The sequence below is a fragment of the Triticum dicoccoides genome, chromosome 7B (genome assembly GCF_002162155.2).
Source record: "Triticum dicoccoides isolate Atlit2015 ecotype Zavitan chromosome 7B, WEW_v2.0, whole genome shotgun sequence".
NCBI lineage: Eukaryota > Viridiplantae > Streptophyta > Magnoliopsida > Poales > Poaceae > Triticum > Triticum dicoccoides.
In genome coordinates this window covers 233377262-233393988 of record NC_041393.1, presented here as the reverse complement: position 1 = coordinate 233393988, position 16727 = coordinate 233377262, and the positions used below count along the sequence as shown (strand labels likewise).

The window sequence follows — 16727 nt, the reverse complement described above, 5'->3', positions numbered from 1 at the left end:
GGTGCAGTTCTAAACAAAGCGTCGTAGCGGGATCTACATGTGAAGCGGAGTACATAGCTGCTTCGGAAGCAGAAAATGAAGGAGTCTGGATGAAGGAGTTCATTTCCGATCTAGGTGTCATACCTAGTGCATTGGGACCAATGAAGATCTTCTGTGACAATACTGGTGCAATTGCCTTGGCCAAGGAATCCAGATTTCACAAGAGGACCAAGCACATCAAGAGACGCTTCAATTCCATTCAGGACCAAGTCCAAATGGGAGACATAGAGATTTGCAAGATACATACGGATCTGAATGTTGCAGACCCGTTGACTAAGCCTCTCTCACGAGCAAAACATGATCAGCACCAAGACTCCATGGGTGTTAGAATCATTACTATGTAATCTAGATTATTGACTCTAGTGCAAGTGGGAGACTGAAGGAAATATGCCCTAGAGGCAATAATAAAGTTATTATTTGTTTCCTCATATCATGATAAATGTTTATTATTCATGCTAGAATTGTATTAACCGGAAACATGATACATGTGTGAATACATAGACAAACATAAAGTCACTAGTATGCCTCTACTTGACTAGCTCATTAATCAAAGATGGTTATGTTTCCTAACCATAGACATGTGTTGTCATTTGATTAATGGGATCACATCATTAGGAGAATGATGTGATTGACATGACCCATTCCGTTAGCGTAGCACTTAATCGTTTAGTATGTTGCTATTGCTTTCTTCATGACTTATACAAAGTTCCTGCAACTATGAGATTGTGCAACTCACGTTTACCAGAAGAACACTTTGTGTGCTACCAAACGTCACAACGTAACTGGGTGATTATAAAGGTGCTCTACAGGTATTTCCGAAGGTGCATGTTGGGTTGGCATAATTCGAGATTAGGTTTTGTCACTCCGATTGTCGGAGAGGTATCTCTGGGCCCTCTCGGTAATACTCATCACCTAAGCCTTGCAAGCATTGTAACTAATGAGTTAGTTATAAGATGATGTGTTACAGAACGAGTAAAGAGACTTGCCGGTAACGAGATTGAACTAGGTATTAGATACCGACGATCAAATCTCGGGCAAGTAACATACCGATGACAAAGGGAAAAACGTATGTTGTTATGCGGTTTGACCGATAAAGATCTTCGTAGAATATGTAGGAACCAATATGGGCATCCAGGTTCCGCTATTGGTTATTGACTGAGAATAGTTCTAGGTCATGTCTACATAGTTCTCGAACCCGTAGGGTCCGCACGCTTAACGTTACGATGACAGTTTTATTATGAGTTTACAAGTTTTGATGTACCGAAGTTTGTTCGGAGTCTCGGATGTGATCACGGACATGACGAGGAGTCTTGAAATGGTCGAGACATAAAGATTGATATATTGGACGACTATATTCGGACACCGGAAGTGTTCCAGGTGATTTCGGAGAAAACCGGAGTGCCGGAGGGTTACCGGACCCCCCCCCGGAGAGTTAATGGGCCACATGGGCCTTGGTGGGAAGAGAGAGGGGCGGCCAGGAAGGGCCGCGCGCCCCCTCTCCCTCTGGTCCGAATTGGACTAGGAGGGGGGGCGGCGCCCCCCTCTTTCCTTCCCCTCCTCTCCCCCTTCCTTCCCCTCCTAGTAGGAGTAGGAAAGGAGGAGTCCTACTCCTACTAGGAGGAGGACTCCTCCTCCTAGCGCGCCCAACAAGGGCCGGCCAGCCTCCCCCCTCCCTCCTTTATATACAGGGGCAGAGGGGCACCCCAAAGACACACAAGTTGATCTACGGATCGTTCCTTAGCCGTGTGCGGTGCCCCCCTCCACCATATTCCACCTCGGTCATATTGTCACGGAGTTTAGGCGAAGCCCTGCGCCGGTAGAACATCATCATCGTCACCATGCCGTCGTGCTGACGGAACTCATCCCTGAAGCTTTGCTGGATCGGAGCCCGGGGATCGTCATCGAGCTAAACGTGTGCTGAACTCGGAGGTGTCGTACATTCGGTGCTTGGATCGGTCGGATCGTGAAGACGTACGACTACATCAACCGCGTTGTCATAACGCTTCCGCTTACGGTCTACGAGGGTACGTGGACAAACACTCTCCCCTCTCGTTGCTATGCCATCACCATGATCTTGCGTGTGCGTAGGAAAAATTTTGAAATTACTACATTCTCCAACAAGAGGCATGTTTACTAATGAGTTTAAGTTCACCCTTAACTCTAGCCATATAATCACTCAAGTGTCCAATCATATAAGCATTACTTTTCAATTGTCTACCAACATAAGCATTGAAAGTTTCTTGTTTAGTCATAAAGTCATCAAATTCATCCAAGCATTGGCTAGCAAACTTAGTAGACGGGATTTCAACTTTATCATATCTATAGAGAGAATTTACCTTTACTACTTGTGTCGGGTTATCAAGACCATGTGTTTCTTCAATAGGCGGTATATTAAGGCCATGTATTTCTTCAACAGGAGGTAAATTCTTAACATCTTCAGCTTTAATACCTTTTTCTGTCATAGATTTCTTTGCCTCTTGCATATCTTCAGGACTGAGAAACAGAACACCTCTTTTCTTCGGAGTTGGCTTAGGAGTCGGCTTAGGATTTGGCTCAGGAAGTGTCCAATTGTTTTCATTAGTCAACATATTATTCAATAACAATTCAGCTTGATCAAATGTTCTTTCCCTGAAAACACAACCAGCACAACTATCCAGGTGGTCTCTAGAAGCATCGGTTAGTCCATTGTAAAAGATATTAAGTATTTCATTTTTCTTGAGAGGATGACCAGGCAAAGCATTAAGTAATTGGAGAAGCCTCCCCCAAGCTTGTGGGAGACTCTAATATTTAGCAGAGAAGTAAAAAATCATATCCTGGGGACTACGCACACAACCAGGATCAAGAGAATTAAAACATATTTTACCATCACCCTTTAATGAGAATGGAAATAATGTAAGGATATAGTAGTAACGAGTTTTCTCATCATGAGTGGATAGGGTAGCTATATCATTTAACTTAGTAAGATGTGCCACAACAGTTTCAGATTCATAGCCATAAAAAGGATCAGATTTAACCAAAGTAATTATCTCAGGGTCGACAGAGAAATCATAATTCTTATCAGTAACACATATAGGTGAAGTAGGAAAAGCAGGGTCATATTTCATTCTAGCATTCAGAGACTTTTCTTTGAACTTAGCTAATAATTTCTTAATATCAGATCTATCATTGCAAGCAAGAAAATCTCCAGCAGTTTCTTCATCCATAACATAACCCTCAGGCACAACGGGCAATTCATATCTAGGGGGAGAATCTTCATCATCACTTTCATCAATATTATTAGTTTCAATAATTTCATTCTCTCTGGCCCTAGCAAGTTGTTCATCAAGAAATTCACCTAATGGCACGGTAGTATCACGCATGGAAGTAGTTTCATCATAAGTATCATGCATAGCAGAAGTGGCATCATCAATAACATGCGACATATCAGAATTAATAGCAGAAGCAGGTTTAGGTGTCGCAAGCTTACTCAAAACAGAAGGAGAATCAAGTGCAGAGCTAGATGGCAGTTCCTTACCTCCCCTCGTAGTTGAGGGATAAATCTTAGTTCTTTGGTCTTTCAAGTTCCTCATAGTGATCAGCAGATATAAATCCCAAGTGACTCAAAGAATAGAGCTATGCTCCTCGGCAACGGCGCCAGAAAATAGTCTTGATAACCCACAAGTATAGGGGATCGCAACAGTTTTCGAGGGTAGAGTATTCAACCCAAATCTATTGATTCGACACAAGGGGAGTCAAATAATATTCTCAAGTATTAGCAGTTGAGTTGTCAATTCAACCACACCTGGATAACTTAGTATCTGCAGCAAAGTATTTAGTAGCAAAGTAATATGGAAGTAATGGTAACAATGGCCAGTTTTGTAGTAATTGTAACAGTGGCAACGACAAAGTAACTAAGCAAAGAGCAATATGTGAAAAGCTCGTAGGCATTGGATCAGTGATGGATAATTATGTCGGATGCGATTCCTCATGTAATAGTTATAACATAGGTGACACAGAACTAGCTCCAGTTCATCAATGTAATGTAGGCATGTATTCCAAATATAGTCATACGTGCTTATGGAAAAGAACTTGCATGACATCTTTTGTCCTACCCTCCCGTGGCAGCGGGGTCCTATTGGAAACTAAGGGATATTAAGACCTCCTTTTAATAGAGTACCGGACCAAAGCATTAACACTTAGTGAATACATGAACTCCTCAAACTACGGTCATCACCGGTAAGTATCCTGATTATTGTCACTTCGGGGTTAACGGATCATAACACATAATAGGTGACTATAGTCTTACAAGATAGGATCAAGAAATCACATATATTCATGAAAACATAATAGGTTCATATTTGAAATCATGGCACTCGGGCCCTAGTGACAAGCATTAAGCATAGCAAAGTCATAGCAACATCAATCTCAGAACATAGTGGATACTAGGTATCAAACCCTAACAAAACTAACTTAATTACATGGTAAATCTCATCCAACCCATCACCGTCCAGCAAGCCTATGATGGAATTACTCACGCACGGCGATGAGCATCATGAAATTGGTGATGGAGGATGGTTGATGATGACGACGACGATGAATCACCCTCTCCGGAGCCCCGAACGGACTCCAGATCAGCCCTCCCAAGAGAGTTTAGGGCTTGGCGGCGGCTCCGTATGGTAAAACGCGATGAATTTTTCTCTCTGATTTTTTCTCCCCGAACGTGAATATATGAAGTTGGAGTTGAGGTCGGTGGAGCTTCAGGGGGCCCACGAGGCAGGGGGTGCGCCCTAAGGGGGGCGCCCCCCACCCTCGTGGACAGGGTGTGCCCCCCCCCCCCCAGACATTGATTCTTTCGCCATTATTTTTTTATTAATTCCAAAAAGTTGCTCTGTGGATTTCCAGGTCATTCCAAGAATTTTTATTTCTGCACAAAAATAACACCATGGCAGTTCTGCTGAAAACAGCGTCAGTCCGGATTAGTTCCATTCAAATCATGCAAGTTAGAGTCCAAAACAATGGCAACAGTGTTTGGAAAAGTAGATACGACGGGGACGTATCATAACAATCGGTGTTTGACAAGTTCAGGCCCTCTCGGCGGAGGTAAAAGCTCTGCGTCTCGTGCCTTGAGGCTTGCTTTGATTTGATGGATATGGCTACAGAGATTGAACGTGCCCGACTATGGAGAGTGGTGTGGCTTATATAGAGTGCGTTGCAGCCCCATGTCTCCCACGCCACCGGGGCAATTAATGTCATTGAATGAGACATTTACTAGTGTAATGAGCCTCTGCTACAGCAGTTACATGTAACGGTAGCTATAACTCTATTTAGTGGATGATTTAGGATTCCTCGGCCGTTGCAGCTCCTACGACGCTCTCCTGTCCTCTACGTCTGAGTGGTGGTCCATCAGCCGAGTGACACATGATCGCCCGATTGCCGTAGAGCCGTCCGGATGAACCTCTTGATGTATGCATCCGAATGCTGGCGTGGTCCATGGACCTACTTATGATGGTGATGGCCCCTATGTGGATTCCAAATGATGGGTCCTTGACCCTACCTAGGCGACCACACCACCTGGTGAGTAGTCCACATTCCTCGAGGCCTGACGGCGCATTACCTTCGACAGAGAATGCTCATTGGTTGGAGAAGAACCATCAACGAAGACGGCATAACGGCTACTATATCGAAGGGGTGAAGCCAGCCCTCTGTACAAGGTACCCTCCGGAGTCGTCAGTTGAACTATGATTTACCGAAGCTAAAGTGAAAATCACAGTGTGCTTTCGTGAAGCATATATGTGCTTTCTGAAAGGTGAAAATCGCAACTGTGATACGTGGAAAAACACAACTATGCTTTCATGTTAAGCACAACTGCACATGTCGCAAAGTAAAAAAACACAAAATGTGCTTTTGGGTTCTTGTTTCGGATTCCCTTTTTTGTTCTTTATGGCTTTTTGTTTCTTATTTTTCATTTTTGTTTCAATTTTTACTTTTTGATCGTCGATCTTATTTGGTTTTCAATTATTTCTTGATTTCTGATTTTTTTCAGAAAGAAATTCGTCTAAGTTCTCAATGCGACAATAGCAAGGTGAAATGCACATGATTTGGATGCACAGTTTAAAAAATAAATTGTTTTGCGAATCAACCTGTGGTTGAGTTGGTTAGGTGGACAGTGGTATCCCCAACCCATCAGGGTTCAAATCCTGGTGCTCGCATTATTCCTGGATTTATTTTGGGATTTCCGGCGATGCACTTTCAGTGGGAGGAGACGTTCCCATCGACAACGAGACGCCTACGGTGACTTCATAAATCTCAAGATGATATGCCGGCTCAGTCTCTTGAAGGTGCTCATAGGGATAGGGTGTGCGTGTGTGCGTTTATATGGATGAATGTATGTGCGTGTATATGAGCGCTTGTGTCTGTACTGATGCTAAAAAAATTTGTTTTGAAAAAACGAATTTCCTAGGAAAAAAGGCACAAAACTGCAGGCGCCGGGAGAATAGTCACACGAACAAGCCCACGAGACTAGCCGCCGGTCCTTCGTTTCTTATCAGATCTCGGGTGCCCCCTCTAACCGACGGCGGACGTCGCCGGCGATACATCCGTCGGTCCTAAACCCGCCTGGATCGACAAAATCGTTGACCGGAACCCCTGTTGCCACCTGCCTCGGTGCCCTTGGCGTCAAGAACGTGACGCTACGACCCGGCAGGGTAAGCAGCACCGCATATTTCATGTTCTCGAATAAAGCAGCACCGCACATTTCCTTCTTCCTTGGAAGAAATCGAATCCGGCGGTTGGTTTTTGTCCCGAGTGAAAAAGAAAACATGAAAGTTGGATTCGCCATGGACGTGAACCAGTGAGTGCCCGCTGCTCCGGCGTTAGATTCGTTTCATTTTTTTTCTAGGGCTGGATTTTAATGTTGAACGTCGGTGCTCTGAAATTTATTCGACTGATTCTGCATGTCAAATAGGAATATGGAGCAGATATAATTCATCCTCGACATCTTCAGTGAGCACCAGAGTTGTCACTTGACACCATCATGCAGAAAGATTTCGAGGAATTGATTTATGCTGAATTTGTTCACACGAATGCTTGCAAGTAAAATGAATACAAGAAAAGGAATGATTCAGATTGAACAGAAACAAATGTTGATCACTAGGGAGAAGAGACGAGCTCTACTGTAAGCAACACATGAACAGCCACTGAAAACTACTGCCACGGGAAGGGCAGAGATGGCGGGGCGCCGTCCGACGAGCCTTCACTGCCGACATGAAATATCCCATTGTAGTTCAAGTCATTGTTGTCCGAGCTTAGCACATTGTTCAGTTGCTCATTTTCCCCCACAGGGCAGGAAAATCCAGTCGCTGAGACGGTACCGGTGGAAGCCTGGGTGCGCGAGAACCAGGACGAGCTGCTGAATTGCAGGTTGGAGAACAGAGGCTGGGCAATGGGGATGTGTTCAGTCTGTTGGACCATCGGGCCAACATCGATACCAGAGGAGTTTGCCGGAGCTGACAGAAGAGAGAGAGCACAGTCTGAGTCCAGCACTGGAGTCAGCCCATCAGAGAACATCTTGCTGCTGCTGCTGCTGCTCTCGGGAGGAGCTACCGTCTTGAGGAGCGGTTGGCACACTGAAGGCTCGAGTGCCACACCAGTGGCAAAGTTTATTTCGCCTTCCTGCAGGAAAGGAAATCGCCGTCCTTCTTTGGCGTAAGTCGACGCAGAGCCACCAAAATGCTGCCTGTTGCTGATGCCTAGAGGGAGTTGATGTGCGTAATAGGGGTTCTCCTCAGTTTTAATGATCCCTGGCCAGTTTTGCTCCGGTCTTGGAGTTGGAAATGGTGAAAACCTTGTTCCTGGGTTTCACAACAATGTCAATTGGTTGTGGTAAGAAGATAATGGAACTGCTACGGATACATATGGAAATAGAATGAGTAAATTCTTTCTTCAGGCATTATGGAAAATTGATACTCCCTCTGTTACTTAATGTAAGACATTTTTGCAGTTCAAATTTTGCACTGCAAAAAACGTCTTACATTAAGTTACAGAGGTAGTATTTAACAAGCTATATGATCATGTAGCTTGTTAAACATTTACTCTTGGCAGGGATCTATATGATCTTACAGAACCTAGAAGCATCTTGCTTCAAGCACTAGGGCACTAATTGTGAAGAAGGTAAAGAGTGGCTTTTTTCCTAATGAACTAGTAAAACTTTTACTCTATTTATTTACACTTCATCCAACCTCCATAAATATTACTTTAATTAATTAGGTAGGTTTATGGGTAAACTAAGGTGCTATCCTTGTTCGTTATGAATACTAATCCCACTTGCGACTATTTTATAGAAGGAAAATTGCTGAATAAGGTAAAAATGTGCAACATGAAGTAACAGGCTACAGGGTGGGTTACAAGCTGCAAGGTACCGAAGAAGGTCAATGCAATAGGTCAACATGCTAGGTGAGTCATGATTTACAATATGTCTGACAGACAATTCAATATTTCCAATCACGTATGGGCTGTTAAAATATAGAGCAGTAGTGAAAATGTAACCTTGTTGACTTGTCATAAAACTTGCAGAATTCATCACATCTGGCTGCGGTTTCCTGCGGCGACGGTTGTGCCCATCAAGACGCTTTCTACAGCTGCGTTTGGCCTCATCAAACTCCGTAAGCAGGTGAAACCTAAGGTAATAAAGTTCATGACAAGACACAAATTATTGCTGATGCATGAAGGATTAATATCAGGTCACAACATGAGGAAATTAAGCTAATGCAATGCTGAATAGTAAACTGTAATAACATGCTGAAATTTGGTCTACAAACATCTCAATTTTTGTGTGTTTCCAGCTACTTTCAAAAACATAGCTACCGCTACATATACTTATTAAGCAATACCTCAAGAATTTTCCTGTAAAAAATAAAGAGATACTCATATCAACTCCCAAGTATCTGAAGGGGATTTAAGAAAACGAGGATGGCAAATGTTCCATAACTTAAAACATTTATCCGAAACCTAACAACACACTGTTATTCTTGACGCTTTCTGTAATGCTGGGGTGTCATGCACCCTTTTTTATTAAAGAACGCAGCAACTAAGATTTTAAATAGGATGTAGGTTATTTCCTTAGCTCTTAAGTCTTAAGAGACAATATTTCTAGTCTTTGTTGAAAACTAAATAAGATATTCCTTGTCCTAGGATGATTTTATAACAAGATAAGATGCTCCTAGGTAGTTAGACACGTGTTTCGAAGTATAAAAATATGCTCTCGCTAAATCACCAAACTACATAATGTCAGAATACTTAATATTCTTCACACATACTGTTGGAATATAAAATATACAGTACACAAAGGGACCACTTAATTCATCTGTCAATCACTCCTTTCAGTGCTTGGGAGCCTTCATCTTAGATAAAAATATTGTACCTGAGATTTGTCAACAGCAGACAAAAATATTGCGATGCCAGTTGAACATGGACCACAGTATAGTGTGTCTGTTAACCGTATGTCTAGAAGGATGCAAGTCTGCTGGGCAATGCGCGCACTTAATTTATAAAGTCTGCACTAACTGCCGGATCAATCAATGATTGGAAACTGTCCCCACTGGGTAAGATATTCATGTATCAAGGCAATAACATGACGAGGAACACATTAGCAGCCTACGAAGTTATAAAGGTATAAAGGTAGAAGTCCATAGAATCACCTGATATGCTCAGCAAGATTAAAATGAGAATAAACACAACTGTACTTTAAAGTGGACCAAGATACAAAAATATTGCAAATGTAAGAAATAATGCAAGAGACTACAACCCGAAATAACAATACTATAGATGGTTCAGGTTCCGAGTAGAGGATAAACAGTAAGACTATCGATTCTACATTTGAAAAATGGAGAACTGAATCTCTGTTATTTTTCCTTACACAAAAAATGTGACAAATTTGATCCAATTACTTCTGCTCATAGAATGTGATTATCTCAGTCTTCTGGCTAATGCATGAAAGCAAATACAGGGAAGCTATCCTAGAAGGATAATTGCAGAAGTGCAACTCAGACAAAATCAAGTGGTCCCAAAGCACCTGAAACAAGCAAATTATCATATGTTATTTCTCTGACACTAACGTTTGAGATATTATCACGATATAATACCCTTCTTTTTCTTTTCTGATGACGACCGCACGATACTTAAATGACCTAGAAATGCTATCCCCACAACATAGACCATGAAACATTAACATGATAAGTAGGATTTGACGCCTTCACATTCAAGAAATTGTTTATCTTAATTAAAAGAACTTGTGATAAGGGCTCCCATGAAGTCCAAAGTCCAAACTGATCAGGATGAAAGAGCCTAGAGATCTCATTTTTCTCATGCTCATCAACCGAATCGCTAGATCACGCTATATGGGTTGGTGTCGCCTTTTAATATTTAATGAAACTAAAACATGAACAACTTTCAGGCCCTCGGCTGGTTGCAAGCCTGGCCAGCCTTAGAAAATATACATGTATCTGTGAACATGCACGCATGGTCCTCCTCCTATATCGTACAGAAATGGCTCGAGTCATCCACACTCCACAGTCCACAAAGTCCACACTGCATTTTGCAGAGTAAGCACTTGTGTAGTGGTACTATAAACTTTCTAGGTTTGGGAGTTAGCATCGCCCTTTCCTTTGAAACAGAGGGCTCGGATGTGGTAGGCCAGTTCTTGCCGCGTGATGAATGAAGCAGGCCGGATATACCTGCCATGCTTAAGTAATTGACAGTCCCAGACCCACACAAAACATGCTGTCGCGGCCAGGAAATCCACAGGAAAAAGCAGAACAATGCACATGGAAAAGGAGGCGCGGGCAAATCATATCAGGCGTCCGTCTGTCCGTCCGGGTTATCATCGATCACGAGGCGGCACGTTGCTGAAATCGATATCAGAACAGTCGCGCACCGAGAAAAACAACTCCGATTAACACGGAACAGATTTAACTCGTCAACTGCAAATCAAACAGATTCAGTAGGCTGATCGATTGATGATCATTGGGTGCCTGTGTGGATGTGATCTTGATCTTTGGCAGATGGAGAGCAAATGTAGCTTTTTGTGCAGTGCTGAATTCTCATGAATGGGGCCAGGATTCAGAAAAGGTGGTGGGGCGATTCAGAGCAGTGCAAAAGCTGTGCTGATAGGAATTGATGGAGGAGCAAATTGGTGCAGTCCAACAAGCTCTGAGCTGCGTAAAAGCGGTAGTAGGAAAAAAAAACGGAAAGAAAAAGCGTTGCAATAATTCAGGTAACACAAGCTGCCATGATAAAGGGTGACAGGAGCAAATGAGAGGCCAGGCATGATGCCGGGAAAGGTAAAGAAGTGCATCCTCGATACGAGACAGGCCGAATTGTGCTCAAACAAAGAAAAAAAAAAGAGAGGAAAAAACAAACTAGTAATAATGTGACGGTAGTGTATTGATCATTGATTGATGGATGGACGATGAAGGAATGGATGAGCGAAGAGAATGATACGCAAAAAAGAAAAAGAAGAGCTACGATTTGATTTAAGTAGCGTACTTGGTTGGAATTGGCGGGTGAAATAATTACCTGCTGCACTGTTGGCAGAAGCGCATCTCGCGGCCGGCGACGGTGACGACGGGGGTCTTGGAGTGCGCCTCGCACACCTTGTGCCGGCGATGGTAGTCGCGGCACTTGCTCAGGTCCGCCCTACACCCGTCCACCGCGCACGACGGACACTGCTGCTGCCCCGCGCCGCTCCAACCTCCCCCTCCCGACGACGCGCGCGGCCGCTTCGCCGCGCTGGGCGCCGACGCCGAGGACGCCGCCTCGGCCGGCGCTTTGCCGAGGCCGCGGCTGTCCGGAGCAGCGCCGCACTCGCCGAGCCCGCCGAGCTTCAGGTCCACGGAGCACTCCGGCCGGCCGGCCGCATTAGCAATGCCGCCGGCCGACGCCTGGGCAGCCGCCGGCGCAGCGGCCGCGTCGTTCTCCAGCTCGGTGAGGTCCCAGGCGCCGGGCGGCATCTTGAGATCCCAGTCCATGCCGCGATGCGCACTCACGTAGCCGGCCCTGCCGCGCGGAGGACACGTACAGCGCAAGCCAGCCTCAGCTTAGCTCCGGTAGGCCTAGTAGCTAGCTCCCTAGTTATGTCCGAGCTCTCCCTTTCATCTCCCACACACCCACACAAGCAACTCCGGTCGCTGTCTGGAGCTTGTGTGTTGGGGTTCAGCCTCGCCCCTCGCCCTCTCCCCTGTCCCTCTCATTCCGAGCTGCTGAGGCTGTTGTTTTGCAGGGCGAGCCTAGCAGTACCGTCTCTAGGCTACAACCTAGTGGCTAGCCACCGCTGGATCTGCGGGGTTAATTGCGCACCAAACAAAAGATGTCAAATAAAAACAGCGCAGACGCGGCAGCAATGGCGGAGAGAGACGGAGCACTGGAGCTCGTCCAATGTCCAGGGAGGGTAGCACGAGCAACAAAGATATGGGGCAACAATACAAGCAAGCGGGGGACTTGTCAGTACAAGTACTTGCACCGAGGGAGAGAGAGATGATTTGTGTCGCTGGGGTTGCAGCCATTCAATCCCTGACAGGCATGGCGACGGGCCATGTTCGCCTTTAACACTGCCATGGAAGGGTCGTGCTACAATTATTGGGGGTTTGGTTTGGTTTGAGCTACTACTCCTACCATTGTATCGCCCTTTATTTATTTCTTTTCACCTTTCTTCTTTTCCTGGTATTATTATTAGTACGTAGGAGTAGTACACGGGAGAGATCGTCTCGTCTGATTTTATAAATGGAATTTGGCCAAGTGCTAGCTATCTGAGGAGGAGAGCATGCATGCGATGCATGTTTATCAGAAACACCAGTTGCCCTAGCAGCCTAGCCTAGCTAACCACTTCCTTTCTGCATGCCTGAACAGGTTAAAATAACCCACGCATCACCAAACCTAATCAGGCCGACCACAGGTTGTTTCCTTGTTTGGCAGTGCGTGAGCCACACATTTGTGGCGAGCTATAAATAAAAATACATTGTGGGCTCTCTCTTAGTGCCAAGCTTGCACTTGCAGGCATTACTCTAGCCTAGTCTAGTGTTGTTGTTTTCATTTGTTTTATTAAAAGTCAGTCACACGTATAATCATATTATAATGCTACAACCAGACGCTACCCCGAGAAATGGATTCATTTGATGATGGGAGCCAGGAAACAAGACCTCTGAGCGACATGCTGCTTGTTTGTTTGCTCTTTTTAGGTCTTTGGTTCAGGATAGGCGATGATAATGGGTGACACATTGCAACTGGCAAGAGATATACGAGTACGTGTGAAAGTGTCGTGGGAGCATGATTGGCCATGGCATGTGGAGTCCATCTTTGCTGCTGCCTCCTTTTTCTTTATTTGTGCAGCATTTTGAAATGACAATTATTCGCCCGCTTTTTGAACGGACGCTAGCTAGCTACAGAACCGAACGCCCCAAAGTCTTTGCATGCGACGGTGTAGTAAAACTCGAAATAACGTTGGGTGTACGTGACAGTAAATTTTGAGAAGGGAAATGCCACGTGAAAATGCACGAGCAGGCAGGCAGATGTCAGAGACGCGGCTGGCTATGCCATCTGCGTACCGTGGTTTGTGATCTGGATGTCAGTACTACTTAGCTTTGCAATGGCGGTACGTACGTACGTACGTGGACGTGGTGGCGCGACCGGCGTCTCCTCTCCTTCCACCTTCTGCTCCTGCGGCGACCGACGGGCCTCGATCGTACGTGCATGCGTACAAGTACATCCGAGGCTGCCGGGGCCATGCATGCCGCTGCCGCGCCCACCTCCGCGGGCAGACAGAGCAGTAACAACATGCGACAGCCTCTGCGGCGCCCGAGCGCGACGTCGACGGGGGGCGGGGGCACGACGGCGCCGTACTCCGGCACTCGGCTTGGCGCTACCTCTCCCCGCTCGCGCACTCCTATTGTCCGTTCTGTGCCGCTCCGGTACGCGCCAAGACATGCAGCAGGCGACGCATGTGTGTGATCAGCGGCGTCCTGCATGTGCCGGCAGCGCCAGCGCGCCCGCGAGGGCCCGGGGCCCGCCCGATCCGGGCCGGCGATTGGACGGCCGGCGGTCCTCGCGTGTCTTGGCACCGTTGCTCATAAATCCCCAACATATGTGTGTGTGTGTGTGCGCTTGTCGAAGGCTGGCTGCAAACATGTGGATGGATGGATGATTGTCGCGGTGCAGACAGCGCAAGGCTGATCGTGGATTTCGGATTTCGAATTCGGCACGCATCAAAGTCTTCACCGTGGATCAAGTTTCTACCGCTCACCATTAAAGTCAGACACCTCCAATGTAAGACTATCCTCTATATCCGAGTATTTAACCAAAAACTACCACATTTGCCGGAAACGTGACAGGAAACTACCACTCTATGTTTTTGTGCGAAAAACTATCAAATTTGGACTAAACCGTGGCAAAAAACTACCAACTCGGGAAATCGCTCGCTTCGCCCGCGCTAACCCCGTTTCTGACCGGTTGGGCCCGCGAATCAGTCGCCACGCTGGCGAACGGACGGCCGGCACGCGTTGACGGCCATTAACGGCCCGTCCGCTGTCGGAACGGCGCCTGTTGGTGGGCCAATAAGTGAGAGCGAGCTCAGCCGCTCATTCTCCTCCTCCTCGCTCGCTCTCACTCGTCCTCACTCCATCCTCTCCCTCTCCCTCTCCCTGGTCCTCTGACCTAGGTCAGCCTATCGCCGTCGCCGCCGCGGCCATTGCTGCCGGTCGAAGGTGAGGATGCCATCCTGGTATGACGAGGACAGCTCGGACGAGGACATCAACATGGTTTCATTGGATCAGCAGCTATTTGTAAGTGCATAATGGTGGAACAGAGTTAGGGTTAGGGTTAGTTCATCCAAATTGGAGATTCCAATTTGCTTTTGGTTTGATTCGAAGTTTCTTTTGCAGGAAACCCCTGACACTGTGGTGGAACCATCTTTTCTGTGGTTCTTACACTGAATCTGAGCCGACGTGCATGATGCATCATCAGAGGCCGAAGAAGATGGTGGCTTTTGAAGGTGCTTTGACTGGGAGGCGATTCCTGGGTTGTCCTGTGCAGCAGGTATTAAATCTTGAACGCTAACTTGTTTTGCTGTTGGAGATGTGTGATGTGTTTTGCTGCTGGAGATGTGAGATGTGTGGTGCAGCATGTGGTGCAGAGATGTGTGCTGCAGCATGTGGAAGCTATATATGAAAGTAGATCTTTAGTTAACTGAATTCAATACATGACTGAACCTGATAACACCTACAAGCAGATATCTTTAGTGTATTATGAACCTGAGAATATAGTTGTTAACTGAAAAAGAACAGAGTAGGTGTTAACTGAAAAAGAACAGAGTAGGTGTTAACTGAAAAAGAACAGAGTAGGTGTTAACTGAAAAAGAACAGAGTTAAATGAATTTATATCTACTGCTAAATGTAGTTGTTAACTGAATTTATCTCTGTTGCTAAATGTAGCTATTAACTAAATTTATCTCTGATGCTAAGTCAGGTGCATATTGATGTAAACAAAGGGTTTCAGTTAAATGAAATGACTTTATGACTTTTGGTTTCTGTACTAAGTTTGTTACTAAGTGCTTTGTGCTTAATTATAAATAATTGCTTCTATAGGATGAAGGTGTGAACTGTGGGGTTGTGGAGTGGGTGGATGGTCCTTGGCCAGAGATTCTACAAAGGTGCCTAACCAGGATTTGGGACATGTATCATGAGCAGAACTTGGGCAGGGTGAATGACAAACAAGCCCATGAGAAAGAGGTGGCCAAGCTACAGAAGGAAATTGATTTCCTGTCAAACAACTACAGCCAGTTGGTGGAAGATGTATCCAACCTATTTGACTATCAAGATGGCAAGATGTCTCATGACATGGACTATACCAGTCAGGCAATGAATGAACTAGCTGAGAAGAAGAAACAACTTGAGGATCAGGCAAAGATTGAGTTAAGTATGGAAAAGCTGAAGCTTGCCAAGGAGCAAAGGTGCATTCTTCAAAGCCAAGCAGAGATCATTCAGAACATGAGGAAGGCCATGAAGGAAGTGGAGGGGGACAGGGACCTACTTAAGCAAGAGAAGAAGAAGTTAGAGTATCTTATTGCTGATCTGCTCAATGCTGGGCATGACAGCAAAGCTAAGTTGGAGAGGATCAAGGCAATTATGAATGAGTGAAGTGGTTGGTTTGTGGGTTAAGTAATTAGTAGGCCTATATATATAGCTGGCCTTGGAATGTCATGCATGTTAGGTGTATATTTTGGGAAAGTTTCATGTGCTTTCAGAATGGTATGAGGGAGGGAGGTATTGCTATGGTTTAAGAACTACTTGGTTTTATCTATGATGTAATGACTATTATGTTAAGACCTACTATGCTAAGTACTCATGCTAAGTTAAGTAAGTAAGAATGTTTTATCTATGATGAGGTTGTTTTACTCTGCTTATATCATGTGTGATAACTGACAGTAGTGACATAGTTGGAAGTAGCAAGTAACATATATAGCAATTAGCTTAGATAGTCTGACAAATAACTTAACATAGATAGTCTGACATAGATAGATAGTACTGCCATTCATAGTCTGACATAGATAGCAACTACTACTAGATAGTGCCTGACATAAAGATGAACTACTAGTAGATAGTGCCTGACGAAACTGAACCTAGGAACTTACTGCACTTAAGAAAGTTCAGGACTGACGAAACTGA

General features: G+C 45.2%; 1 protein-coding gene across 1 annotated transcript; it reads right to left on the bottom strand.

Annotated features, from left to right (window-relative positions):
* Window positions 1-7052: 7052 nt before the first annotated feature.
* Window positions 7053-12572, bottom strand: LOC119338356 (squamosa promoter-binding-like protein 16). Its single transcript, XM_037610668.1, has 3 exons — window positions 11590-12572; window positions 8563-8693; window positions 7053-7868 (listed from the first exon to the last, which is right to left on the bottom strand). The coding sequence occupies exons 1-3, from the start codon at window positions 12039-12041 to the stop codon at window positions 7222-7224; spliced, it is 1230 nt and encodes a 409-aa protein (XP_037466565.1). The 5' UTR covers window positions 12042-12572; the 3' UTR covers window positions 7053-7221.
* Between the last annotated feature and the right edge of the window lie 4155 nt (window positions 12573-16727).